Raw genomic sequence first — 25,716 nt, 5'->3', positions numbered from 1 at the left:
CCTGAGTAAGAGGTAAAGGAGATGGCAGGGGTCACAACATAGGTGAGGGGCAGGTACCACGGCAGGGAGAAAAGATGTTCAAGAGCCTGGCTTCAGGGGCACCCCGAGCACACCGGAGGGGCAATTTCCTATGCTTTGGGAGGATCAGCCTTTTCCAGAGATTGGCCTGGGGAGGACGTACAGTGTCAGGAGGAGTCCTGGTTATAGCCAGAAGGCTCATGTTACCACACCTCTGTCCGCCAGCTGCTCCAGCTCTCTCTTTCTCCTGAGTCTTAGTTTACCCAAAAATAAATTGGGTGTCTGCTCCAAAATGATCTCTAAGGCTGAGCCTTCTCCTCTGCATAGTAAAGTAGGTGGGAAATCAGATTCTGTGTGTGTCTAGAACCTCAGGTCTCACATTGTCTCTCATTTGAGGAATGATTAGCTCCAGGGTAGGCATTGCAGGGACCACGTGCTCATTAACCAGCCAGAGTAGCCACACAGCTGGTAAGGAGAAAACCTCTTAGGCAGCTGCACTTTCTACAAGCCCAGAGTGCTCCTTTTCCCAGAGTGCTCCCTTTCCCAGAGTGCTCCTTTTCCCAGAATGCTCCCTTCCCAGAGGGCTCCCTTCTCAGAGGGCTCCCTTCCCAGAACATAAAAATACAAAAGTATCCTTCTCTTCCTCACCAGCTCCTGGGTCCCTGTAGATAGAACCTTTAGTTTCTCCTGGAAGACATGAAGTTACCTGGGCACAATGGCACCTGCCTGAAATCCCAGCACCTGGGATGCAGAGAGAGGCAGGAGGTGGGAAGTTTCAGACTTGAGCTGTGTAACAAGACTCTGTCTCAGAAAAAAAAAAATAAGGAAAGAGGAAGGAAGGCAAGAAGGAGGCCAGACTCTCAGGAGGCTGGGGGGGGGGGGGGGGGGGGGGAATAAGGCCCTGGGAGGCAGGAATGGCGTCAAGCTGTGAATCTCACAGGCTGGCAAGTTTGAACTTCACGTGCAAGGCTGTTGCTTTCCAGCTTGAGATGTAATATTCTAGAGAGTATGCACCTGCCTAAAAGATCTCTTTACCACAGAGTCAGCCACCACTAGGCACAGGAACGGGAGCCAGGGGTACCTGACAATGAGAGTCTGTGAACGAGAGCCAAGAGGAGCTTCAAGGTCATGAGTTCCCAAGACCAGGGCTTCAAGGTCATGAGTTCCCAAGACCAGAGCTTCAAGGTCATGAGTTCCCAAGACCAGGGCTTCAAGGTCATGAGTTCCCAAGACCAGGGCTTCAAGGTCATGAGTTCCCAGGACCAGAGCTTCAAGGCCATGAGTTCCTGAAACCAGTGATCTTGTCCAGGGCAGACACAGAGCTGACAGCAGTGTTGTAGGCCCACCTGGACTGAGAGTGTAGATGCACTACTGCCTAGCCTTTTTCTTGGTATAAGGCCCATCACAGAAAAATGGCCACTTTCTATGCAAAAGAATCTACTCTAAAGATTTTTTTCCCTACCCTCCTTGGCAGGGCACCACCTTCTCTGCCCACTGGAGGCTGGCTGGCTAGGGAGCTGAGACATCTGGGTAGAGAAAGGGAAGGATGGGTGGTATTTGGGCGCCGAGCCTCTGCTACGACACTGTCATCTCATTGCTTTGCTTGGGGACACTGTTTCTCCTGGTCTGCCCTGCCCCAGAAGGAAAGCACAGGACCCTTGAGTGACTCCTTTTTCTGTGTCCTGCAGGATCACACCTCAACACCCAAACCCTGAACTCCACACACTCTGTCATGCACACAGAAGGAGACCTGGACCAGAGGGCTACTGGAGGGTCGCACGTGTCCTAAGATCCCGGCATGACCTCTGTAAGGGGCTTCCTTTAGTCTCATATTCGCATGAACGACTGCTGTAGACGCATGACCTACAGACTTCAGTCCTGCCTCTAGCGACTATGGATCTCTGTGGGAATCAGGACAAAGGCCGCAAGAAGAAGGGAGAGAGGAGTGAGGGAGAGCGAGCAAGCCCCCAAAGAGCACATGGGTGCAGACATGAACAAGGGCTCTACTGTGGCTGGGATGGTTGGTTAAAGTTTGTTTGCTTTTTTGTTGTTGTTTTGTTTTGATTTTGACTTCGATCTCATTTGTAAGAAACTCACGAGATCATTCTGGAAGGGGGAAACTGGAAACTGGGTATGGAATCAGTTTAGCACCATCATCCCACATTCTCGTGTGCCAGCCTTCCACACCTGCACACACCACATGCCACTTGTAACAACACCCCCCCCCCCCACACACACACACACAGCACACTTCCCGGTGAAGGGACTGCTCTTCCCAGAATGACACGACACAGGTGCGCATGTGCGGGTCTCCCCCTCACTCATCCACACTGGTTTTACTGTGTCCTCTGAAGCTGTATGGATAACCTGGATATATATATTTTTTTATGTTGTCTCTCAGTTTCAGTATTAATCATCTTCCAGTGGAAATCATTACCCTGAGAGTGCATTCGGGGTTCCTTGTGTTTAGCAATTTGGGAACTGAGGCAAGGAGCCGGCAGGATTTGCTGTAGGGCTCCAAGGGAGCCAGGGCCCCATCTCAAAGTTCTCTCTGGGGAAGGGCCTGTGGCTGTCCGAGGATTGCACCAGCATGTTCAATAGACGGGAGGTTTTCTAAAGCGTCAAGCATTTCAATAATAGTCTGTGTTAAAAGTGTAAACTGTACAGTAATCAGCCTTGTGTATATCAATACAATAAATACTATGCAAACCAATAGAAACACGTTAGCAGTATGTACAAAGCCCGAAAACAGCTCAGCTCCCCAGGACTTCTCCAGGCTGTGGGAGGAGCTAAAGGCTGTCTTTCACTGAAAGAGGAAGGGAGTAGGGCTGTGAATGTACCTGCCAGTTCCTAGGTCACACCACCACCCTGAGGTCTCCCAGAGCCAACTTGGTGCTTGAAGTGCAGGTGGCCGCAGGCTGGAGGTCCTGGCACAGACCCTGGACTCAAGCTCCGACCACCGGCCCAGCGCAAGGAGAGCCCGGAGCAGGAGAGAGCTGCTGACTTCAGGGGGCTGAGGAAAGACCCTCTTCTATCTAGACTCAGGGCCAGGCCAGGAAGGGACCCCTCAACTGGCTGGTCTTGCCTTGGAGCCCTCAGGGAAGAGCCTTAACGTCACACTAGAGTCTCCTGCAGAGGGAGGCCCGAATCAGCACAATCCGGCTCCGCCTTGCCCGGGCGGCGCCCCCTTCGGCCAGGAAAGAGACTGGCAGGCTCTTCTCGCTCTCCAGGAGCCACTGGTGGATGGCGGTCACCTTCCTCGCCTGCCGCTCTTCGGAGGGTGTCGTCAGGACACAATAAAAACCTTCCAAGTAGCACAGACGCCCCTCCATGCCCGTGCCCCCACGCCCTGGAGGCTCGCCCCGGCACTCCAGCCCGCGCGCGCTCTAGCCCCAGCCCCAGGCGGGTGTAGGGATTGGGGAGGGGGATGCTGTGGTCCCCGCGGGCGCGGCTGGCTTTCCTCCGAGGGGCGGCCCCGGGAGGGCTGGGCGGACGAGGACGGGCACGGGGTCGCCCCTCCTCGACCCGTACCCTCCGCTCCAGGCCGCCGCCCCAGTAGCGGCTCATAGCGCCCCGCGCGGCCCGGCTCCGCTTTGGCACCCTCCGCTCAGCCTGGCTTGGCTGCTTGGCACGCCGCCCCCCGCCCTCGGCGGCATGGCTGCGCGCTCCCGTTGCTAGTAGGAGCTGTTTAGGAGGAGTTTGGGGTCTCCACTTGATGCCTAGAGAATGCTGCAGTCTGCACCTTAGACGCTTTTTAGAAGTTTTGAAATGACCTTGATTTTTTTTAATTGTTATGAAAAATGAACTATGTCCTGGCTCTCTCACATGCTCTGTTACTGAGAGAGACCACCCCTCCCTATTCTGATGTATAGACCATTCTCCCTACACCAGCTAAACAGATGTCAAATTAATAAAGAAACTGACTCATGGCACAGGTCTCCATCTCTCCTTCTTGACTCATCTTTGAGAGTTTGAGGTGATGGGTAGGGGTGTAGCATGTTTTGAAGTGTGATGGGGTCTGTTGGGTGGCACCAGGAGACACCTCTCTCTGCCCCTAAAAGGAATCCAGCTCCTGGAAAGCCCCTGAATCAGTACCACCCTCTCTAGAAGGGTCCAGAAAGAGCTAACAACCCGGCTATCGGGAGATGAGAAGAGGTGGGGGCAGTACCGACCCTACAAAGCAGGGAACCTGTTCAGGCAGGCAAGTGAGCTGCCAGATTCTGCCCTTCCTAGAGAGAGGAAGTGAACCCTGTTCCAAAGGAGTTTCCAGCACTTTATGCAAAGCCCGGCTCCACAATGGGAGTGTTCCCTCCTTTGCCATAACTGAGAATAAACAGCGTCTAGCGTCTCTTTCCTACGTCACTCAAGGTTACCAGACAACACACCCTTATCAGCTCTAGCATTAAATAAGAGTCAAATCATCGCAGCAAATGCCCTGTCCTGACTTCTCATTATTGTGGCGTGACCATATCTTTGTTCCCAGAATCCCTGGTGCACCTCAGCACTAGTCCGGGTCCCAGCTCTCACTCGGGCACTGAAAGCCCACCAACGCTCCTCCCTGCATTTGAATTCCCCGGAAGGTTTTTCAAACACTTTCAGAACCACCATTACCTCGGCTGGGTGGCTTGTCTGGGAATCTGGAATAGCTGGCATGTGACCTGGTAGCAAACTCAATGTCAATCATTATGAACCTTTTCCCAAGGGTTTAAGTCCAGGCAGCTGAGGTGCATGGTCAGCAAGATGAACAAGGCTGCAGAGGTGAGAGCCGAGACTGGCCAAAAGTTAAAGAGACATGGGAGAAGAGAGTGTCTCAAAGAGTGGCTGAGAGCTAAGATCCGTTGAAGGCACACTGCGAAGAGGTAATTAAAGACAGGACTAAAACAGGACAATCCTGGTGATGGCTTAGTGGCTGATGTCACGCCAACAGGCAGAGCCCTCAGGCCTGATCCTGTGAGGAAGGAACTTCTGCAAAGAATAAGAACATTCCTCGCTCAGCAAGCCAGGCTTCAAGGGTAAATTAGAATGGGCTGTTCAGTGGGTTTGATTCTGAAAGTAAAACTTGCCATAAATTAGAAATTGATTGCCCAAAATATAGTCTCTTGTACAATGGTTAAAAATACAAAAAAAAAAAAAACCCAGCAAAACAAAACGAGAGAGAGAGAGAGAGAGAGAGAGAGAGAGAGAGAGAGAGAGAGAGAACTTTTTCTCAGGCTGAAGAGATGGTGCTGTATTTGGTTCCTAACACTCACGTTAAGGGGCTCACAACTGTCTTTAACTCCAGTCCCAGGGGATTCAACATCCTTTTCTGGACTCATCAGGTAGACCCAGGGACACGGACACACACACACACACACACACACACACACACACACACAGTCTTTTTTAAAAAATTAAAAACCACTCTTTCTCATGTTTTTCCTAATCAAAATTTATAGAAAGATCATCTCCCTCTTTGTAAAATTCTTTCTGTTCCGTCACCCACATCACCCTTGCCATGTGCTTACGTCACAGTCGGATTCCACACGGCAGCCAGCCTTCCCATCTCAGTCCTCTGCCTCAGAGAAGGCTAACAAAGGAAAGACCCTGTCTCTCTCCTGTGAAAACACAGACCCCACCCCCACCCCAAACCCCGGATCCGGAAGAACTCATCTGGAGAGATGCTCACTTTGTACCTGTCACTTCACATTTTTGGAGAGTAACTTCAGGAAAGAATGCTGAATCTAGAGAATAACCTAGAAGGCAAGCCCTCATTCCCCTGTGCCTCAGTTTCCCTGTTGTCAAATGAGAGCTTGCCCCCACAAGAACCAGCAGAAAAAAAAAAAAAAAAAAAAAAAAAAAAAAAAAACCACAATCCATCCGAAACAAAGCCCATGGTGCTCTTAGATTCAGTTTAGTCCCAAGTCTCAACCCAACTGCCCTGCTTGGGAGTCTGCCTCAGGAGCACAGGGCCCCTCACATGAGAAACTTCACCCAGGACATTAGACAGACGAATACTGAAGAGACCAAGAAAGACTGGTTGAAGCAGGAACATTTACACAGCTACCCCTTCTCAACTCAGCGGAATGCCCCCCTCACACCCACACCCCTGCAACTCTAGGGGTTGCTGCATCACTCCCCAAGCCGTTTTGTGAGAAGTTTCTCACCCTGGGTCCTCAGGTTGAAGAGATTTGCATTACCCCAGAGCAGCTCCTGCTGGTGCCCCGACTTACCCTGTCTTGGAGGAGGAAGGCGATTGATACAGGGGCAGCTTGGGTCGGTGACCTCTGAGCCAGTCCTTCTCTTCCTCAAGGGAGCAAATAAAGACTTCCGCAGGAGCCTCGGGTCCCTACCTCCAGGCACCCTCCTTTTCCTAGATACTGGACTTGGGTAAGCAAGAGGAGCCTCTGACCATGCACAGGGCGTCTAGAGCTAATTCTTTCACACATGCACATGCACGCGAGCACACACACACACACACACACACACACACACGGATCGGCTGATTTACAGTCAATCTTTCAAAGTGCAATTTGTCTAGGAGAAGCCAATGTGAGGCCCATGTGGGCTCCAACCAATGGCGGCAGAGGGCTCGCAGCTCAGCCAGTCTCAGGTCTGTATTCTAATGGGCCATATCTTTATCAAGGAAATGTCCCTTCGCTGAACTTAAAACTTCTGATGGAGGGCCCCCAGACTCAGAGGCAGAGAAATTGGGTGCTCTGAATACGGGGAACACCCCTCCTTAGACACAGCTGGCGGAGGGAAAAAGCGGAAGGCCTCCCACCTTCTCTGGACACCTGACTTCCGTGCCCCATCTCTGAGGAAGGACCGAGCCAGAGGACAGTCAGAGGCCAGGGTGGGATGGGGGGACTTTGACTCTCCGAACCTGCCGTAAGATTCTGGGCCACCATTTGAGGCGTTTGGGCTTTAAGGGCTCCTTGCCCTCCCTACTCGCTGACCTGTAGACCATGGAGTCCAACCTGCAGGGGACGTTCCTCCTGAACAACACACAGCTGGCCCAGTTCTCGGAAATGAAGGCTCCCATGTGCCAGTACTCGGTGCAGAACTCCTTCTACAAGCTCAGCCCTCCGGGACTTGGCCCCCAGCTGGCCGCTGGGACGCCCCATGGGATCACAGACATCCTGAGCAGGCCAGTAGCCACTCCAAACAGCAGCCTCCTCTCTGGCTACCCCCATGTGGCAGGCTTTGGTGGACTCAGTTCCCAGGGGGTCTACTATGGCCCCCAGGTGGGGAGTTTTTCCAAGGCTGGGAACGAGTACCCCACCCGGACCCGGAACTGCTGGGCGGACACAGGCCAGGACTGGCGAGGCAGCGCTCGACCATGCAACAACAGTGAGTACAGGGCCTTCACCCCAACCCCAGCCTGTCCCTGGGAGGAGGCCAGAGGTAGGGAGTCTTTCAGAGGCTGGACTGCACTGTGCTGTATCTCACCGCAGCGGCCGGCCGCCATTACACAGCCCAGCCTGACACTTGGTCCCTTGCCTCGGGTCACATCAGAACTGAATTCCACCCTCTCGTACTCTTAGCCCACTTCCACCTAACACGGGTGTCTGAACCCCGTCTTACCCCGTGCCACTTCAGTTACCCTTCAAGGGACTTTGTGTGTTCCAGGCCCACGAGCACAGCCCACCTCACCCTGTGCAGTATCCAATTGGCAGCTCAGTTTGCTTCTTCCTGGAGTCCTACAGGACTTTCACACAAAGCAGGCAAAAGCTACCCTGGTGAAGAAAACTTCCTGAACTATCAGATCCCAAAGTGCCCAATTTTGCATGGCATCCTGGCATCCTCCCAAGACCCACTGAGGTCCCGTCCCACCCAGAAGCCAGGGCCCATAACCCACCTTCCTGCTCCATGTCAGCAATGGCAGTGACAATAGCCCAGCCTTCAGGGACAACAGAGCTAAGCTGACCTTGGCCCTGACTGCTGGGGGGCCCCTTACCCCACCCATACCTCAGACTCATGTTTCTGAGAACTGGATTGGAGGGGGTGGGTATTATGCCAATCAGGGATCCAGGAAGTGACAGGGGCATGTGCTAGGGAGACACCCTGGGAGAGTATGGCAGTGGCTTCTAGGGCTATTGTGGGGCCACTAAAACTCTGGGTGGGATAAACGTGGTGGGGACAAAGGGAAATCCCTCCTCTTCTCTTCAGTCTCCAGCTGCCCCACTGCAGAAGGAACCAATAATGAAATCCCCAAAGTTCTTGTCCCCCATGTGCCCAAATGACAGCCACCTCCCTCAGACAGACCTCATCTCTTGGAGCCTATTGTACAATCTAGTTTGGGGTACTATATAAGCCCAAATTGTCTCTCCCACTCTCCCCCAACCTGTCCTACCCCTCAGTCTTGAATGCGTGCACACATCAGAAATTAGCCAGGAAACACAAGGGGAGAGAGAACTAGTGATGGCCATCGTTCAGGACAGTGATGGGTCAGTCTGCGGGCCAAATGTCCCTTTCACAGTGGTTACGTATCAGATATTTACATTATGGTTCATAACCATAGCAAAATTACAGTTATGAAATAGCAATGAAATAATTTTATGGTTGGGGGTTGCCAAAACATGAGGAACTGTATTAAAGGGTCACAGGAAGGTTGAGAACCACTCCTTAAGAGGCATCCTTTTCCTCTTTGTTGAAGTCTCGGCCTGTAATGAGGACAAGGGACCCAAGCTGCTGGACCACACTAGGAACGAACACATGGGTACTCTGTTAGCTTTGAGCCTCAGTCCTGACTGAGTTTGGGGTCTCCAGCCTCTCCAGAGGACTCTGGCACTCCGACACCAGGCTGTACAATAGATCCCAAGAGGTCGGAGGGAGGGTGGGCTTCCAGGCTGGCTGCCAGGCAATGCAGCCCGAGGAATGCATGGGACCTGAAGCTTTGCCCTCCACACTTTTGCAACAGACCTGGGAAGCTGAAGTCTCAAAAGAAAAGGAAGTGGGAAGGAATTCAGAGGCCCTGGAGGTCTGATGGCAGGTGGAAGGTACTCATGCCTGTCTTGGTGGAAGAAAGGGCATTCTTGTCTTGGAGTCTTGGCTCAGCAAAGAAATTCCCATATGTCCCCTAGGGAAGGCAGCGTCAGTGAATTATGGGAAAACTAGAAGGGAAGGCACAAGGCCTGGTTCTAAGTCCTCGCTGTCCCATGTAACTATAACCTGGTGCAGCTGCCCTCTAAAGGCCCTGTCCACCCCGGTGTGGTAGAGACCGCGGTGACTATTATATGAATATCAGAAGTGTTACTCAACTGGCAGCTGTCACCACAAAGGGGCTTCTCAGAGGGACACATCCCTGTGGAAGGCCCAGAACAGGCTCCCATCAGGTCTCTCCTGACCCTGCTAACCTTATTTTCCTTGTTCCTGCCAGCCCCAGACCCCCTGAATGACACCATCCACAAGAAAAAGCACACACGCCCTACCTTCACAGGCCACCAGATCTTCGCCCTGGAGAAAACCTTCGAGCAGACCAAGTACCTGGCTGGCCCAGAAAGGGCGAGGCTAGCATACTCACTGGGCATGACAGAGTCCCAGGTCAAGGTGAGTCTGAGCGGGAGAAGGTATCTGCCTGGCAGCCAGGCGTCTGCCAGGGTAGGAGGCCACTAGGTGGGAGGAAGCCTTTCCTGTCCGTCTTACTGTAGAGATTACAATAATTACTAATAGCCCCCCAGATGACAGCTCTCTACCCAGCCCATCAGATCCTGTAAGCTGTACTTCCATTAAATTTCACCCTGTCGTGAAGTCACTCTTATATTTTATAAATAAAGGGACAGGGACAGTTCATCCAGCCTGGTGCTTGTGGTCTTCCAAGGGCATGCAGAGCCAGACTTGAACCAAATTCTGTGGGATACTGACCAGCCCGCCAGTTTTCCAGTCTTTAAAATGAAGTTAATACACCCTCTGTGGCCACCCATGCAGAGGAGGGTGGCAGAGATCAGCCACAGGCTTCTCCACACCTCACGAGCAAGCAACCGTCTCCCTACTTCCACCTCCTCAGGCTCCCTGGACAAGCGTCAGACCACACTTTGGGTGGGGACCCTGAAGAAGGAAAGTTGCCAGAAAGGCAACCTCCATGAAGAAGTGTGAACAGATTCATTCGGGAGGTTTTAGGGGACAAAGTGGGACCTACCTCCGCAGATTGTCACAGCCGCGAGAGAAGGCTGTGGAGCAGAGGTGCAAGGAGATGACTAGGCTCCTGTCTCTCGTTTGTTCGCCTCTTTAGGGCTCCACAGTCTTCAACCTTCTCAAGTAACATTCTTACTGGCCTTTGTTGTTTTTCTAGGGAGCAATTATTCATGAGCTTCCTGGGGCTCTATAAAGCCAAAAGAGGGACAACTTTATTCATTCATTTCGTTTTCTTTTGCTTGCGGGAGGTGGAACGGAAGACCAGGGCATGCTAGGCCCGGACTCAACCATCACTCTGCCCTGGGTCCCAGGGAGGACTTTAGTCAATGACATTTCACGGGCTTCGGCTCAGATGCCCAGACAGCGCAAGGAGGAAGCTACTACAGCTCAGAGAGGGTTGCTGCGGGAGGAATGCGCCACACTTTTTTATTTTACCGCCCCCCTCCGAGTAATGTAAATGTCAGGCCGCTGCACAACGCAGCCCTGCCTGGTCCATTCATGACTCTGGGGCAGCGAGGGGACCTCGCAGTGGGGCCCGCTCCCGCACCCCGGTCACTCTTTGCAGGTGTGGTTCCAGAACCGCCGTACCAAGTGGAGGAAGAAGAGCGCCCTGGAGCCCTCATCCTCCACGCCTCGGGCCCCGGGCGGTGCAGGCGGGGACCGCGCGGCCTCGGAGAATGAGGATGATGAGTACAACAAGCCGCTGGACCCGGACTCGGACGACGAGAAGATCCGCCTGCTGTTGCGCAAGCACCGAGCCGCCTTCTCGGTGCTTAGCCTGGGCGCGCACAGCGTCTGACCCCGGGCCCGCCGCGCAGGCCGGCCTTCCCTCCCCCCCTTTCTGTGCAGCCAGCTGAGGGCGGGGGGCAGGGAAGAGGAGCGCCGGGGGAGGGGGAGAAAAAGAGTAAAGAGGGAAAAACAGGAGGAGGAGGGAGCGAGAGTGATGGAAGGGAAGAAAGGGATGACGGTGAGCGCATCAAGGGAGGAGATGGTACACCTTTCTGCCGCGTCTCCCTCCCTGGGCCCCTTGCCGGGTCAGTCCTGCGAGAACATGAGCAGGCGTTTTGCAGCCGGGAACCTGGCTGTGGGACTCTCTAGATGCGTTGATTTCCCCCCTAGGAAACAGCTGGTTAGGGAGTCAACAGGTACTGCGCCCAGTCAGCGGCTGTGACTGCAGAGCCAAAGATGAGGTCCAGATGTGCTTCCGAATGCTCCCACTGGTGGGGGCAGGAGGAAATCCCACCTCTGCGAGGGGATTCTGAAAACAGATCCCTGGTGGCCTCCCACTGCACTTTACTCTGAATGGCAATCCCTCCGGAACAAGGATGACATTGGCTGGAAAAGGGAAATGGGGGAGACAGGCAGAGACGAAAACAGATGAGAGAACCCTAAGGTTTTGTTGTCCCTGGGAGTCACCCCACCAAAGCGTTCCTAGGAACCAAAGGGCATCAGAGCTTGAGGGCACCTCATCAGGAAGGAGAGAAGGGCTCTGAAAGCCACACTCCTCCCACAGGGTCACCTGACGGGTAGAGCTCCAGGCAGGACAGGGGATTGAGGACCATTGGGTACCCACTGAGTCTCCTTTCCCAGCCCATCTTGAGGCCTAGCCCTGTCCTAATGTCTTCTGTTCTGGGTATGATTGTGTTCCAGGCCGGGAGAGAGTGGGCTGACCATAGAGGAGTGCAGCCCAGAGGAGTCAGGATGTACCAATTCTCATTGGCTTTCAAAACAAAACTAAAATAAAGCTTAAAATCCCAGAAAACTCCCCGCGGCTCCTGCGCTTCTGTGAAGAAAATAATGACAGTGGTCTCTCGTGTCATGAAATTATCTTTGGGCTGGAGAAATGGTTTAGCTCTTAAGATCGTCTGCTGCTCTTCCGGAGGGCCTGAGTTCGGTTTCCAGTTACAGGCTGCTCACAACTGCCCTGTAACTCCAGCGCTAGCTGATCCGACGCCCTCTACTGGCCTCCTCAGGTACTGCATGCGTGCTCGCAAACGTACACATACACAATTAAAAATAAGTTCTTGTAAAATAAATCTAAAAAAGATACTGAAACCATCATTCACAGGCCCAATTGTTACCTTCAGTCACAAAGCGACTTTAAGAGGCTCTGTGTTTAAGCAAACAAACCCCAGAACTTTCTGGAGACACGATTTTTCCCTTCCTTCCGCATCACAGATGTTTCAGAGTTAAGGGGAAGGGAACAGGCCTGTGCTCATAGCAGCCACAGAATCCTCCCTGACAGGCAGCTCAAGCGCTAATAGGTGACCACAGATTTGGGGCACAGTTCTCAAGTATGCCGTTCATACTAGAAGGGCCTGGCTCGTGCATTAGATTAGGGGTTCAAGAACACTGAGGTGGGCTCCCATGTTGAGTACGTGACTGATTAAGGGAATTATTAATGCCACAAAAAGACAGAACAGCCGGGCGGTGGTGGCGCACGCCTTTAATCCCAGCACTCGGGAGGCAGAGGCAGGCGGATCTCTGTGAGTTCGAGACCAGCCTGGTCTACAAGAGCTAGTTCCAGGATAGGCTTCAAAGCTACAGAGAAACCCTGTCTCGAAAAACCAAAAAAAAAAAAAAAAAAAAAAAAAAAAAGACAGAACAGTGAGAGCTCTGAGCAGAGTTCCGACCATGAGGCTGAGTTGCAGGCCCTGTCTAGATTTCTGGAAATGGGTCCCATGAGAGCGCTTCTCAGCCTGTGGGGCAAATGACCCCTTTCACAGGGGTCACCTAAGACCCCTGCATAGCGGATATTTACATTATAATTTGTAACTAGCAAAATTACAGTTATGAAGCAGCAATGAAAATCATTTTATGGTTGGGGGGGTCACCACAACACGAGGGACTATATTAAAAGGTCACTGCATTAGGAAGGTTGAGAACCACTGTTTCAGGCCACATAACTGGCAGTGTACCATAGTGTTTGCTGACAGGAGACAGTGTACCATAGTGTTTGCTGACAGGAAGGTTGTCTTGATTCCTGGGCAACAGTGGATGGAGGGAGGTTCAGCCCTTAGCTGCTGTGTGCTCAGCACACATGTACCCAGACGTGCCACCTGTACCGCCAACAGCTGAGGTATATAATCGTTCTTAGGGGGAAGGAGGGAGAGCATAGACACACAGACAGCGATGGCAGGGTGCCAGCCGCATCTTTTACTACAGCTCTGAGGGCAAAGAGAGGGAAAGGCCTGGATATCTCAGCTCTAACCGAATCCTCGCAGGCCAGGAGAGGATAGGCAGCTACCAGAATCATGCCAGGTTCAGAATGATCATACCCTGCCAGCAATGATCAAACAAAGGGGCAAACAGTGAGCTGCCACTTCTGCAACCTGACCTCACAATCAGGCCACCCTTGGGTTTGAGTGTGGAGCTTCATAACCCTCCGAAGTGGCACAGGACAGAGAGGCCCATAGACTGAGTTCTGTCATCCTCTCCATCCTTGGGTGGACTGTCTAACCTCTGGGACTTAGTTTACTCATCCGTAAATGGGGTAATAATTGTGCATACTGTGTAGGGTTGAGTAAGAATAAACAAGCCTGGCATGGCAGAGCAGGTCCTTAATCCCATCATTCAAGAGGAAGAGGCAGGTGAGGTCAAAGCTAACCTGGTTTACATAACAGTTCCAGGCTAGCCAGGACTCAACCAAACAGAGGAGAAAATACCGAGCTTCTACTTAAGGAAGATGGTGAGACCTTATTTCAGGGGGAAAAACAGAAAAGAAAAGAAATAAACCAATGAGTGTACCTGGTAGACACCAACAGGACATAGCCATTCTCAATCATTGATAGACACTTTGGAAACAGCTTTGGCTTCCAATGCTTGTGTCTCCTGCAACGTTGCTGGGTTGAAACTCGACTCCCTGGGTGACAGTAGCAAGGAGTGAAGACTTTGGAGAGTGGTGATCTGCCCGGGGGAGTTCCACCCTCACGCACAAGATTGGTGACCTTTTCTTCAAAGGAGGACAGAACTCAAGTTACCATCTTAGAGTAGAAATGAGCCATTGAACTTGGTGGCCCTTGATCTTTAGGTTTCTCGTCTCCAACTCTGAGAATCACTAGGCTCAGGCACTGGGGTATGAAAGACACAGGAGGCCTGAATGTGACTCCCTAGTTAGGCTAGTGGTAGCCGGAGCCTTGTGACCAAGTCAGTGCATTTCTCCATAAGGCTGGTGCCCTGACTACAGAATGAGCCTAGAAGACCAAACCTGGAAGATGATGAGACCCAGCAAGCTGTGTTCTGAGCCCAGAAGGAACTTGGTACACACCCCACTCTTCCTCTTCTAGTTCACACTAGTGGTCAGGGCTGGGACACATGGACAGTCATAGCTACTGGCTCCTTCATGTGCTCAACACCCCCCCACCCCCACCCCATGGATCGGCTGCTGCCTGGGGGCTGCAAGAGGGTCCCCAAAAACCCTCTTGGCACTCCAGACTACACTGCCAACTGCAGCTTGCAGGTGTACCATCTCGTGTGCGGTGCTCTTACTGTAAGTGGTCACTGGCAGGAGAGCGTGCTCCAGTAAGAGACCCCGCCCCTTACCATTTTCCCTCTCAACATTTGGAGTTCACTGTGTGTCACATCGCCTGCCCGGTCACCTCGGGCTTCTGTGTCTGGACACTGCTGCTCTAGGCTTCACAGTACCAGCGGGATGCAACGGGGGGGGGGGAGGGGGGGGGGAGGGGTCTTGCTTGTCGCGCCTTGGTCCAGGGTGCAAAGACGGCTCTAGCACTACCTGCAAAGGACTCTTAAAAGGGTTCTCTCCCCTTCAACCAGTCATTTTCCAGCTGCTGCAGGTGACTGGCACTGCTGTTCTCGAGATGAGGATGAAGAGGCAGAAATGCCGGCTGGCATTCGCTGGGCACATAAGCTCTTATTCGTCCTACTGTCTGAATGGTGTGCTCTTTCTCACTGTATTGCCGGTCCTGGTATAACCTCCAACTCCACTGTTGCTCTGGCTGCTACACTCCTGAGTGTTTGTTAGATGTCTCTGTTGTCTCCTGGGCTGTTCTAGGTATGTCCCTTATCTTAGGTCTCCTCACGTTCAAAAATCCTTAGGGATAGGTATTCCATTATACCCCCTTTCTAACTTATTGGTAGCGAGGAGCCAGGGAAGTCAGGTGGCTTGCCAGGCATTATCCTGCTCGACCCAGGCTGACTCCAGAGTGCCCACTTTTAACTACGACCAAAAAAAAAAAAAAAAAAAAAAAAAAAAAAAAAAAAAAAAAAAAAAAAAAAAAAAAAACCAAGATAATAAAAAGGAAGGAAAAATGAAACTTTAAATAACAAAAATAGATTATGATTTCAGAATGACCTGGTCGCAAGCACCTGTAACCCCCACACTTGAGAGGCTAAGGCGGGAAGAGTATGAGTTCGAGACCAGCCTACATTTTTACTCTCAGTGCTTGCCTTCATCAGATGAGAAATTCAGAAGCAGCTTTTTCTGTGGAGAGCAAGAATAACTGCGTCCGAAGTAGAGAAGAAACCAACTAGGTGACGACCTTTGTGCAATGAAATTTTGTCTGATTTTTTTTTAAAGGAACAGTCTAAGTGATAGGGTAAACTCTTGTCTAAAACAAAACAAATTATTAATAAAAAACCATTGAATGAAAATCAGGGCTGGGACACAGTTTAGTGGTAGAGGACATGCTTAGAATTCCACCCCGGGTTCAATCCTTAGTCCTAAAGCTAAGTAAATAAAGGCAAGATTAAAAGAATAATAACACTAAGACAGGACAGAAGGAGGGCCAATTAAATATACATACGTATGTGTACATGTGCATGCTTGTGCGTGTGTGTATGTGAGAGCGTGTGTGTGCGCGCATGTGTGTGTGTGCATGTGTGTGTGTGTGTGTGTGTACAAGACACCCGTTTAGTCGCATCCACAGCAAACAGTCTGAAGATGATGTCTCATCCAGATTTTAATTCGCATTCCCCAGGACTGGGGATGAGGCTCCATGCTTATCTGGTGTGCACAAGGCTCTGGACCCAGGCAGCACTGAAGGGAAAAGTTCCTCACGGTTAGCTGTGGTAGGAGTTTTCAGGTATGTGTTAGTCACTTACGTTCCTTAGAGAAGCATTTCTCCAAGCCACATAAGTTTTACCCGAGCTGTTTGCTGTCTGGCCATTGAGTTGAGTCCCTTATAGGGTCTGGGTACGAACCCTTTCTGAATGTGTCGCTTGAATGAACTTTCCCATAAGGATGGAGGAAAAGAAAACAGCAAGCTCTGGTGCTGATTATGATCAACAAGCGGACTAGGAAGATAATAGTTTACGCAGGAATAAGAAAACAGAAGAAGAAACTGTCTGGGTCCTGAGACAGCAGAGTCAATGCTGATCCACTGACTTCCGCTCTGTGATCCTGCTGCCTTCCAAAGCGGAAGGTTTTCTCCTCTCCCTTGAGAAGGGACCATGGCTGATATCCGCTTAGGCAGCAAGTCCTGTTTGCTAAAGGTAAAACTGTCTTAACTAGAAACCTGCAAATCTCAGCTTCTGGAAAACTTGCTCAGATCTTGGAAAAAAATCTCCTTCAGGGCAGAGATAAAAATGCCATCCCAAGATGGTCACAAGATCAAGACAATGCCCAACTGCATAGAAACCATGAGGTAGTTCTGGTGTTTTCAGACCCTTAGTCACAGGCCACTGAGGGAAGCCAAGGCAGGAACTCAAGAGGGAGGAGTTGACGCAGAGGCCGTGGAGGATGCTGCTCATGGGCTTGCTTCTCATGGCTTGCTCAGCCTGCTTTCTCACAGAACCCAGGGCCCCCAGGTGCCCGAGGGTGGCCCCTTAATGGCTCCTTTCCCCCATCAATCACTAATTAAGAAAATGCCCCACAGGTTTGCCTACAGTTGGATCTTAGGGAGGCATTTTCTCAATTGAGGCTCCCTCTTCTCCAATGACTCCAGCTTGTGTCAAGTTAACATAAAGCCAGCATGCTTGGCTCCGTTGCTTTAAGTCTGAGGAGAGACAGAGCGTGATGGTAGAGAACACAGGGTTGAGCAAAGGTGCTCCCTCATGAGGGCCAAGAAGCCGAGAGAGAGGAGGATCAGCATCCTTCAAGAACGTACCCCAAGTGACCTAAAACTCCGGTTAGACCACACTCTTAAGAGTTTCTACCACCTCCCAATGGAAATCAAGCTGTTAACACATGGACTTTGGAGGGTGCATACCCAGATCATGGCTCCTCTGTATGATATGCCATGGCTGTTCGATGAGGTTAACAAAGTCATGTAACCGTCACTGCTCTGTAGTACTCCTGCGATGTCACCTCCTGGTGGGGACTCCTTGCTCTGACACTCTTTTGCCAGGTGCCACACTGATTCTAAGCTTCCTTGTGAACCCCTCCCTCACTCTGCAGGACAATGAACCATTTAACCACGCTTCCCGCCCAAGTACAAGGGTCCACATATTTGGAGAGAAGGGCAGGTCAGTCCCTAGATACATTTGAAACCTACTGGGGAGGGTTTCTTATAAAAACTACTCCGTTGAGGCAGGACACAGGCAGCTTCCAGTCCTTAATCAGCAATTCTTCCCCCTGCCCTGGCCCAAGGAGGAACCACACCATTGGAAACATCAGACCTGTCTCTCCTGAACAGCAGTTGGCAGGATGGTCTCCACGGTCAGCCCAGAAACAATGTACAGAGTCTTCATGGGGCCTCCCGGCAGGAAACAAGCCCCATTAATCTTACTAACGTGAGGGTGGTACATTCACCTGGCCAAGCAAGAGAGTTAGCGTGTGTCAACAGGAAGCCAGTGTTTGCTTCCAGCTCTTACGTCTTCCCTTCACTGCAGAAAGTCCAGGGTGAACTGGGCCAGATGCCAGACCAGTCAGGAAAAAAGAAATCAAAAATTCAGATGCCAGCCTGGGTGTGTTAAGAATGGCAGTGAGTAGGCACAGGAGGAGACAGAAATCCTGGCCTTGGGCTAGGTGAGGGGCCACCAGCCACAACCAGGACACACGGACTAACAAGGTGTCCAGGACTGATCTACATGCTGAGGGCTGTACCAGGCAATATGCAAGCTACAAAGGCCGAAGAGGACAGTGACAAAGGAGGGGCTGTTTATTGAGCACCTACAGTGTGCCAAGCCTTATATAGGCTGACACACAACCTCCAAGAATCCTACACAGCCGGATTCTTCAGCAGTGAAGCGACATTAGAGTTCAGAAAATGCAATGGGTTAGTATCAGGTCATATACACAGAGAGGGTAGACGTGAACCCAACCCCAAAGACAACTCTCTCTCTCTCTCTCTCTCTCTCTCTCTCTCTCTCTCTCTCTCTCTCTCTCACACACACACACACACACACACACACACACACACACACACATACACACTTCACACAAAGAAAATTGAACCCACACTTATGAGGTCAAGTATAAAAAAAAAGGCCCTTCTGGGTCACTGCCCACTCTCCTCACACCCCAGGAATGCCTGGAGGTGGGAAGGTCAGGGAGAGGCCGAGAGAGGGTGGGTGCTGGGCTGTGTGCATGCCAGTGTGCCCAGGGAAAACCCAACAGGCTGATAGGATCTCTCGTTTCCAGAGCAAAGCACCAATTAAACACAAGGCAGATGTGAGCAAATAAAGCCATGGCATCCAAAGAGAAAAATCAATACTAGATTATACATGCTAACCCAATCATATAACAATTAATACAGAACAGGTGGGGCTGAGGGCAGCCACCAGGATGCAGAGAACATTGGGCCTGGCCCTCGGGAGCCTCACATCTCCTAGAGCACCCTCGTGGGCAGGGATCGTGTCCTGGCCCTTCCAGAAACGATCTGCAAAGACTGCCTGAGGTTTGGTGGAGTCTCCTGTGACAACGGCAAGGTGTGGGGTGGGGTGAGGGTGACTCCTGCCCACACGGGGAATAAGATGGATGGACCTAGAGGGAGCAAGTGAGCGAAAAGACATTTTGGGGTGAGGGCACCCACTAGGAAGCAACCACAACCCAGGTTATGCAGGCAGGCCTTGCCCTAACAAACCAATAGGTGATCTGAGCCAAGGGAGAAATGGGGAAGCAAGTGTGTCTGCTCTCTAGAAGTGATGCCGGCTCCTGGAGAGCATCTGTGGTTTATGTAACTCCGGAGTACAGGGAGGCAATTGCTGCATCGTTTTCTAGTGGGGTGATTACAGGTGAGTCAAGGGTTCGTAGTGCGTGGGGCAGCAGTGAGGGCAGTGTGGCTACCCAGGATACCCCACAGAAGGGTGCCAGGCTCATTACTGGGGGAGCAGGGATAAGACAGTATGGTACAGTTGTCTGCCAAGACAGTTTACCAAGTTCAGCCATCCCTTGCCCCAGGGAGAAAGCTTTGGCACCGTGAGAAGGTGAGAAGTACTGGTGTCCCAGGGAAGGAAAACCTGGTAAGAGCTGACCTGGGGCTGCTCCACAAGCCGAAGTGGAGAGGAGGTGCAAAGAGGCAAGCGAAGGTTACTGCTTTCGCTCATCTCTATCGAGAGCCTGGGCCTGGGTTCCTCTGGGACCCCCAATATTCCGACATGAAAACCCCAGAGGAAGGGGGTCCTTTCTCAGTGGGAGGTAGGTCCACGGGCCAAGTACTGTTGCATGCCAAGGAAAAACAAAATTTGTTAGCCGAATATTTTTTAGACATTTTGCAAGATGCACGGCCTGCCTGACAATTTTTAATGTACTAACTGCCTGGTCCAGTGAGCTGATTAATTGGTGCTGGAGCGATCAATAAAAAACAGAAAATTAAAACAATTTTAAAGTGATTAAGTAGTTTAACACCTGTCTCCCGTCACGTCAGCGCAGGAAGAAAAATAAAGCAGGTGTCGAAGGGGCCTCCTGAAGCAAGAGAAAACAGCTCCTGTCTCAGGAATGACAAATCACAGCTTGCTGATCAATCTGCTGCAGCAAGGCTTTCTCAGGGCCCAGTACAGAGCATCATGCACAAGGAGCGGGGCCAAGCAGGAGGGCCCATGCATCCAGTGGCCTCCAGTCGCCACCTGCTGCTTGTCTGGGTCATGGGATGGGATGCAGATCTTGGGCAGCCTGAGGACATCTTCCACCGAAACTCATGGGATCCAGAAGGAACGCCCTAGCTACGGTTCTCTCAGTACTGCGTCGGTGATCCGAGACATGGCTCAAGTTTCTTTCAAATGTGGCTGCAGGCCCACGGAGTCAAGAGGAAAAAAAAAACAACCACATGGTCACAGCTATCCCTGGGATACCCACATCCTCTTTTCTGGAGATCCCCAATCTCTGTTGTTCCCTCAATCTTACGTCATCTCCTGGTTTCAACAGGTGGTGAGGTTGCTGGTGGGTGATGCCCAAATGTCCTTTGTGATGCCATCTTTGTCCCAGCTTCACTTCCCTTGCCTCTACTTCAGCTACAACAGGAGGTTCCGAGCAAGATGCTCCTCTCCCAGCGCTTTTGACCTCAGGAAGTCATCTTGGAGGAGAGGAAACAGATAATTCTTCACCCCTGTCTCCACCAAAGTCCTCCTAGAATGAAATGAGCCTGGGCAGAAGTGAGGTAAAGTAGCAAAGGTTAGGAAGTTGTCTGTTCCATCTTGAGAGTGGTCTTGAGCTGGGTGTGGTGGCACACACCCGTGATCTACACTCAGGAGGCTGAGTGGGAGTATAACAGGTTCAAGATCAACTTAGGCTACAAAGCAAAAAAATGGGCTTGAATTTTGCACATGAAACTCAAGTCATCCATGCTCTAGAAAGCTCGATTCATGCTTCCTTTGGCTTCCTGGGTGTGGCACACCACCCAATGACATTGAGACTGATGTCCTTAGAAGAGGAGCCAGGCTCCCTGACCAACCTCCTGCATCTGGGGACACAAGTCATGCATTCAAACAGTAGTGTGCCAATCCTTGCAGTTCACCCATCAAAGTCCGATGACTCCCTGCCACCCTAGATGGGGACAGAAGAGGAAACTTACAGTTAGTTCCAGAGAAAGCCGGCAGCAGGTAGTTGTCAAGAGAGCACCAGTCGATTTTATGTCTCCCTGATACAGGTTCTCACTGTGTATTCCATGCAGGTCTAGAACTCACTATATAGATCAAGCTAGCCTTGAATTCAGAGATCCACCTCTCCCTGTCTCCAGGGTGCGGGATTAAAGGTGTGCGGACCTGGCTCGTGGACTTCTTCCCACCTCTCCTGTCATGTCTCTGCCCACCATGCCAGGTACTGACAGATGACCAATAGGGCCAAGGGTCTTCAGTTTTTAAAAATTATTTGTGTGCACGTTTGCGTGTGTGTGTGTGTGTGTGTGTGTGTGTGTGTCCTAGGCGGCCAGAAAGACACCAGGTCCCCTAGAACTGGAGTCACGGGCAGCTGTAAGTTGTTTGGGTGCTGGGAACATAACTGAGACCCTTGAACAGCAGTGCTCTTAACCACTGAGCCACCTCTCCAGGCCCCAGCTGTTCTGACAGTGACCATCCAGCCTGATTGCCCTTTCCCTAACATCCCTCTGGGTAAGGACTCTGGCTGAGCAGCTCCATAGAGCAACTGATGTACAGCTAGGCTTCAGGTGTCAAACATTTCACACTGTACGACCCAAAAGACAGACTTCCAATCTGTAGCTGTTGGCTCACTTTTATGATCAACATCCATCGTCTCTAGGCATTCCCTGACCTGGGTGTGGCTTTGGTAAGATGGCCAGCTAGTTAAAAGGTCCTTTGTCTCCAGTCCATTTTAAGTATCTGCTCTTACAGGTGTTTGATCCAGAGCCCACTTGACCCTGGAAAAGGTTGCTTAGTATGTGCCCCAGGGACCTGCCCAGGCCCCTCAGTGCCACCCAGGGGATGGCACTGCTCACTCAGAAGCCAACACAAGTTATTCCTCTGCTGGCCTGCCATTGCTCCCGGCAGAGTAAGCGCGACACTGACTGAGATAAAGTTTCCCTGGGCCCAAGTTCCAAACTCGGCTGTTTTGTTTCTGTTAAAATGCAATTGTTTTTCTCTGGAGTGTGCAGTGACTGCTCCGCGTCAGGAAGATGTATGAAGATCTCCACTTCAATTCAGCATCCCTTTTCTCCCAGACAAACATGGTCGGATTTTAATAAATCAAAGAGCTACAGTGTTTAATAAAAATTTATTGACTTACAAGTGATTATTTATCAAAAGACCATTAATAGCAGGTACTGAAATGATGTGTTACTGGGTGGTGCTGGGAGACTAATAGGAAATCAATGCTGCTGGCCGGTCGGAATGCATATGAGAAACCCACCCCCCCAAACAGCAAGCAAAATTTCACCAGCAAAATACACCAGACGCTAGCCCTGGTGCAGTGAAAAGTTCCTCCTTTTTATTTATTGTTTACAAATGAAATAATCAATACTTTTAATCTAGAGCAAAATTTATTAACTTTCCCATCGGAGAGAGACATATTGACTGGGGGAGAGGGGAGTGGGTGCGGTGAAAGACGGATGGCCAGACGGTCATCTCTTAGCCTGTCCAAGGGTCTGTGCGCATGAGCTGGGATATTCCGGGCCACCCAGGAGGGTGCGCCTGGAGAAACTGAGTCTGGCAGCTAAGATGTACAGCAGGTGGATGGCACCTGCAGCGACATGGTAGTATCTTTCAGACATCAGCGGCCAGCAGTGAACACCAACCCAGACAGTGGGCATTTGGTAAATTGCAGAAGGAAGCCACATGGTTTATCGGCCCAGACGGCCACAAGGCAACTGGTTAGTGTCCACTAGCCAGCTTTTCAGTATCTAGAAGCCCCCTGCTACTGTCCTGGCCCACCGTCTCTCACACGTCAAGGTTTCTTTCTTCTCTGAAGGACACCAACAGGGAGTGGTGCTGATGTAAACTGGCTCCCAAGCTTTATTTATAGGGCCTGGCCAGGCTGACATCCTTCTATTGAGCTTCCTTTCTGTTATCAGAGGACTTTTACTGCCCTGATTAGAAAGCTCTTTAACTAGTTGGTATAAAAAAAAAAAAAAAAGGTCCTGTTTGAGTGAAAATTGTCTGTGATCCACAATCCCAACTATCCAGCAGGTCTGGGCCCCAAGTTGGTTAGCTTCCCAAGCTAGGTTTGCAGGGGGACTCAACAGCTCAAAATGGACCCGTACAATTTTAGGGCTCAAAGCTCACGTGTGAGCAATGGGCTTTTAATGGAACTGGAGCTGGAATAAGAGCTCAGTCAATAAAGCACTTGCATTGCAAGCAGGAAGCCCTGAGTGTGAGCTCCTAGAACCAACGTTAAAAAAAAAAAAAAAAATGCTAGGATGGTGGCTTCTACTTTTAATTGTTGTGCTGAGGAAGCAGAGACGACAGACTCACTGGCCAATCATCCTAGGCCAAAGAGACCCCATCTCAAAGAACAAGGTGAGGCCCGACTGGAGAACTAACAGCTGAGGCTGTTTTCCGGCCTCCACATGCACTGCTACCCACACATCTGTATGCACACAGGTACACACGCATACACCTACTGAAACTTCAGAGGTGTGTAAGGCCTCAGAAATCACCCGGTTTAAGTCAGAAAATAGAGAAATAAAGACAACACAGCAAGGGAGCAGCAGGCTGGCCAGTGGGATGGAAGCCCTCATGAGACCGAGTCTGTACCATGCGGCTTGCAGTGGCTGGGAGCCTGCAGGACCCAGTCACACGCGGCACACTAGCCTGAGTTCCTGGACCAGTGCCGAGGAAAGATGCAGACTTCTCACTGTTCCCTGCTGTGCCATGGGTGAGAGGGATGTGATCTGAGTAAAAACAAAATTAAAAACTCTACAGATTGTGAATCAAACCACCAGCGGAAGTTTCAAAGGATGCTTGACCCTCGACGTTTTCAGAGGACAGCACTGAAACACTACATTCTACATAAGCCGAGACCCACTTTTTATTTTTGAACATTTGTAAAACAGTCCCCACGAGGCTGTTCTTACAGTCATTGGTGTTTTTATTTGAAAAGTGTTTTCCACTGGGAATGGAGCAGGCAGGAGGGAATGGGAGGCTATCAGGTGACAGGAAGGTGGGGTGACACCACAGGGTCCTCAAGTGTCAGAGTGGCATCAGTTCATAGCCTTGGGAGCCAGGCTGTACTCCTAGACTTGGAGATCATGTGGGTAGGAGGGAATTCTTCCTTTGGAGGAATTCAAAGTTGGTAGACCTCAGAAGAAAGAGGCTGACTTTGGTGTTGTTGGTGGCTTGCAGGCCTGCCATTTCTCCCACGGGTGCATGCAGTGTACCCGTCCCTCCTGCCTAACTCATCCTCCCCAGCACTTCCACTCCCTCCTCACGCCTTAATATCTGCCGTGTCCCACAGTTCTCAAATCCAGAATGCCACCGACAGGGCCTCCCTCCAACCTCATCAACAGTTTGTTTCCATGGCTCTCATCTGGGGAGAAAGCTAGAAATGGAGACATGAAAACATCTTATTTGAAAGGTTACCCTCTCCTGAGCAATACTATCCTCATTCCAGACCCTGCAGGCCAGGGTCATTTTCAAGTACCACTGCTGTTAACTGGCAAGAAATACATTTCTCGGGGAGTGAAGGCAAAGTTCCTAAGTTCATTTACCATCCAGTTTTATTTACTCACAAACAGGTTTAAAATCCCAGGCAGCAGCTGTGAGTGCTGACCTTGTCCTGCCACACTCTGTGAAGCCATCCCTGTGAGACCAGCATCCATTTCCTTCACATACACTAGCACTAGAATCCCCACAACAACCCTGTGAGGTAGGTCATCACCACCCTTGGCAATTCCATGTAACAGACAGGGAAACTGAGACACAGTAAACAGACAAGTCATGTGGGGGACTCAGGCTCAGCCTGGAGTCTGAATCAAATCTTCCTGGGGCTAGCTAGCTGGCCAGTGGGCCACTGGCTTCTTCCTATCTCCCCTGCTGATCTTCGTAAGCAAGACACAAGAACTTATAACTCCATCTGCTGAGTGGAACCAACACTCCTGTAGATAGCTTTCTTCTTGTCCCATCTAAAAGCTCCCAGGCTGGTGGCTGTTTGGGCACCTGCCTCAGCAATGTCTCTTCTGACTTTCCCCAGCATGTGTATGTCCCTGCACAATAATATCCAACATTCTCTCAGGGCAAGAACAGGGCCTGCCTTCCCACCAGCTAGCATACCACAGAGCTGCTTTAATGGTCTTCCTCTTACAGGCTTATTATAAAGGAACAAGAGGCATTTTGTCCTGGGGAGCCCCGGCTAGCAGCTTTCTGGTTAGAGGACAGCAGGCAGCACATGGGGCTTTGATGAAGCTCAGGAGTCCTGGAGCCCAGAACAGCCTGAGGGCCAGAGTCTGGAAGATGCAGCAGTGGGTGGCAGGGATGGTGGCAGAGGTTGTGGCAGCAACAACTCCAGCTGGCTCACTTGTCAGAATTTAGAGGTGGCAGCTCCAGCCAGGGCCATGCAGAGGCTCAGGACCGGCTCCGGTCCTCATGGTTACCAACAATCATCTTGCTATACAGTTTCTGCTGCTCCTCCTTGAACGTGTCCTTCACTTTTTCTCTCTTCAATCCCCCATCCCTGGAAAGACAAAGGCTAATATAGCAACAGAGAAGGCCACTGGTCAGCTCTGCAGTATGAAAGATGCATTATATGGCCAAAATCTGGCAGGAATCATGAATCAAGCTCCTCTTTAACTTGAGTTTAAC

General features: G+C 51.1%; 3 protein-coding genes and 1 pseudogene across 5 annotated transcripts in view; 3 read left to right on the top strand and 1 right to left on the bottom strand.

Annotated features, from left to right (window-relative positions):
- Window positions 1-2,524, top strand: part of Ank1 (ankyrin 1) — a 178,199-nt gene extending 175,675 nt beyond the window's left edge. For all 3 annotated transcript variants that reach the window (XM_038328930.1, XM_038328938.1, XM_038328936.1), the window contains one exon: window positions 1,707-2,524. In XM_038328930.1, coding sequence (XP_038184858.1) covers window positions 1,707-1,733 — 27 coding nt within the window. In that variant the 3' untranslated portion in view covers window positions 1,734-2,524. The remainder of the gene's footprint in view (window positions 1-1,706) is intronic.
- Window positions 2,525-4,746: 2,222 nt separating this feature from the next.
- On the top strand, window positions 4,747-5,034 carry LOC119811636 (annotated as a pseudogene).
- A 1,928-nt stretch (window positions 5,035-6,962) lies between these two features.
- On the top strand, window positions 6,963-10,930 carry Nkx6-3 (NK6 homeobox 3). The gene is made up of 3 exons (XM_038324567.1): window positions 6,963-7,347; window positions 9,377-9,546; window positions 10,697-10,930. The coding sequence occupies exons 1-3, from the start codon at window positions 6,963-6,965 to the stop codon at window positions 10,928-10,930; spliced, it is 789 nt and encodes a 262-aa protein (XP_038180495.1).
- Window positions 10,931-23,925: 12,995 nt separating this feature from the next.
- The window catches only part of Gpat4 (glycerol-3-phosphate acyltransferase 4), a 36,733-nt gene continuing 34,942 nt past the window's right edge, over window positions 23,926-25,716 (bottom strand). The window contains exon 13 of the mRNA XM_038325644.1: window positions 23,926-25,588. Within this exon, the coding sequence (XP_038181572.1) occupies window positions 25,480-25,588 (109 nt within the window). The 3' untranslated portion in view covers window positions 23,926-25,479. The remainder of the gene's footprint in view (window positions 25,589-25,716) is intronic.

The sequence above is a fragment of the Arvicola amphibius genome, chromosome 4, assembly GCF_903992535.2.
Source record: "Arvicola amphibius chromosome 4, mArvAmp1.2, whole genome shotgun sequence".
Taxonomy (NCBI): Eukaryota; Metazoa; Chordata; class Mammalia; order Rodentia; family Cricetidae; genus Arvicola; species Arvicola amphibius.
This window is presented reverse-complemented; position numbering and strand designations above follow the sequence as displayed.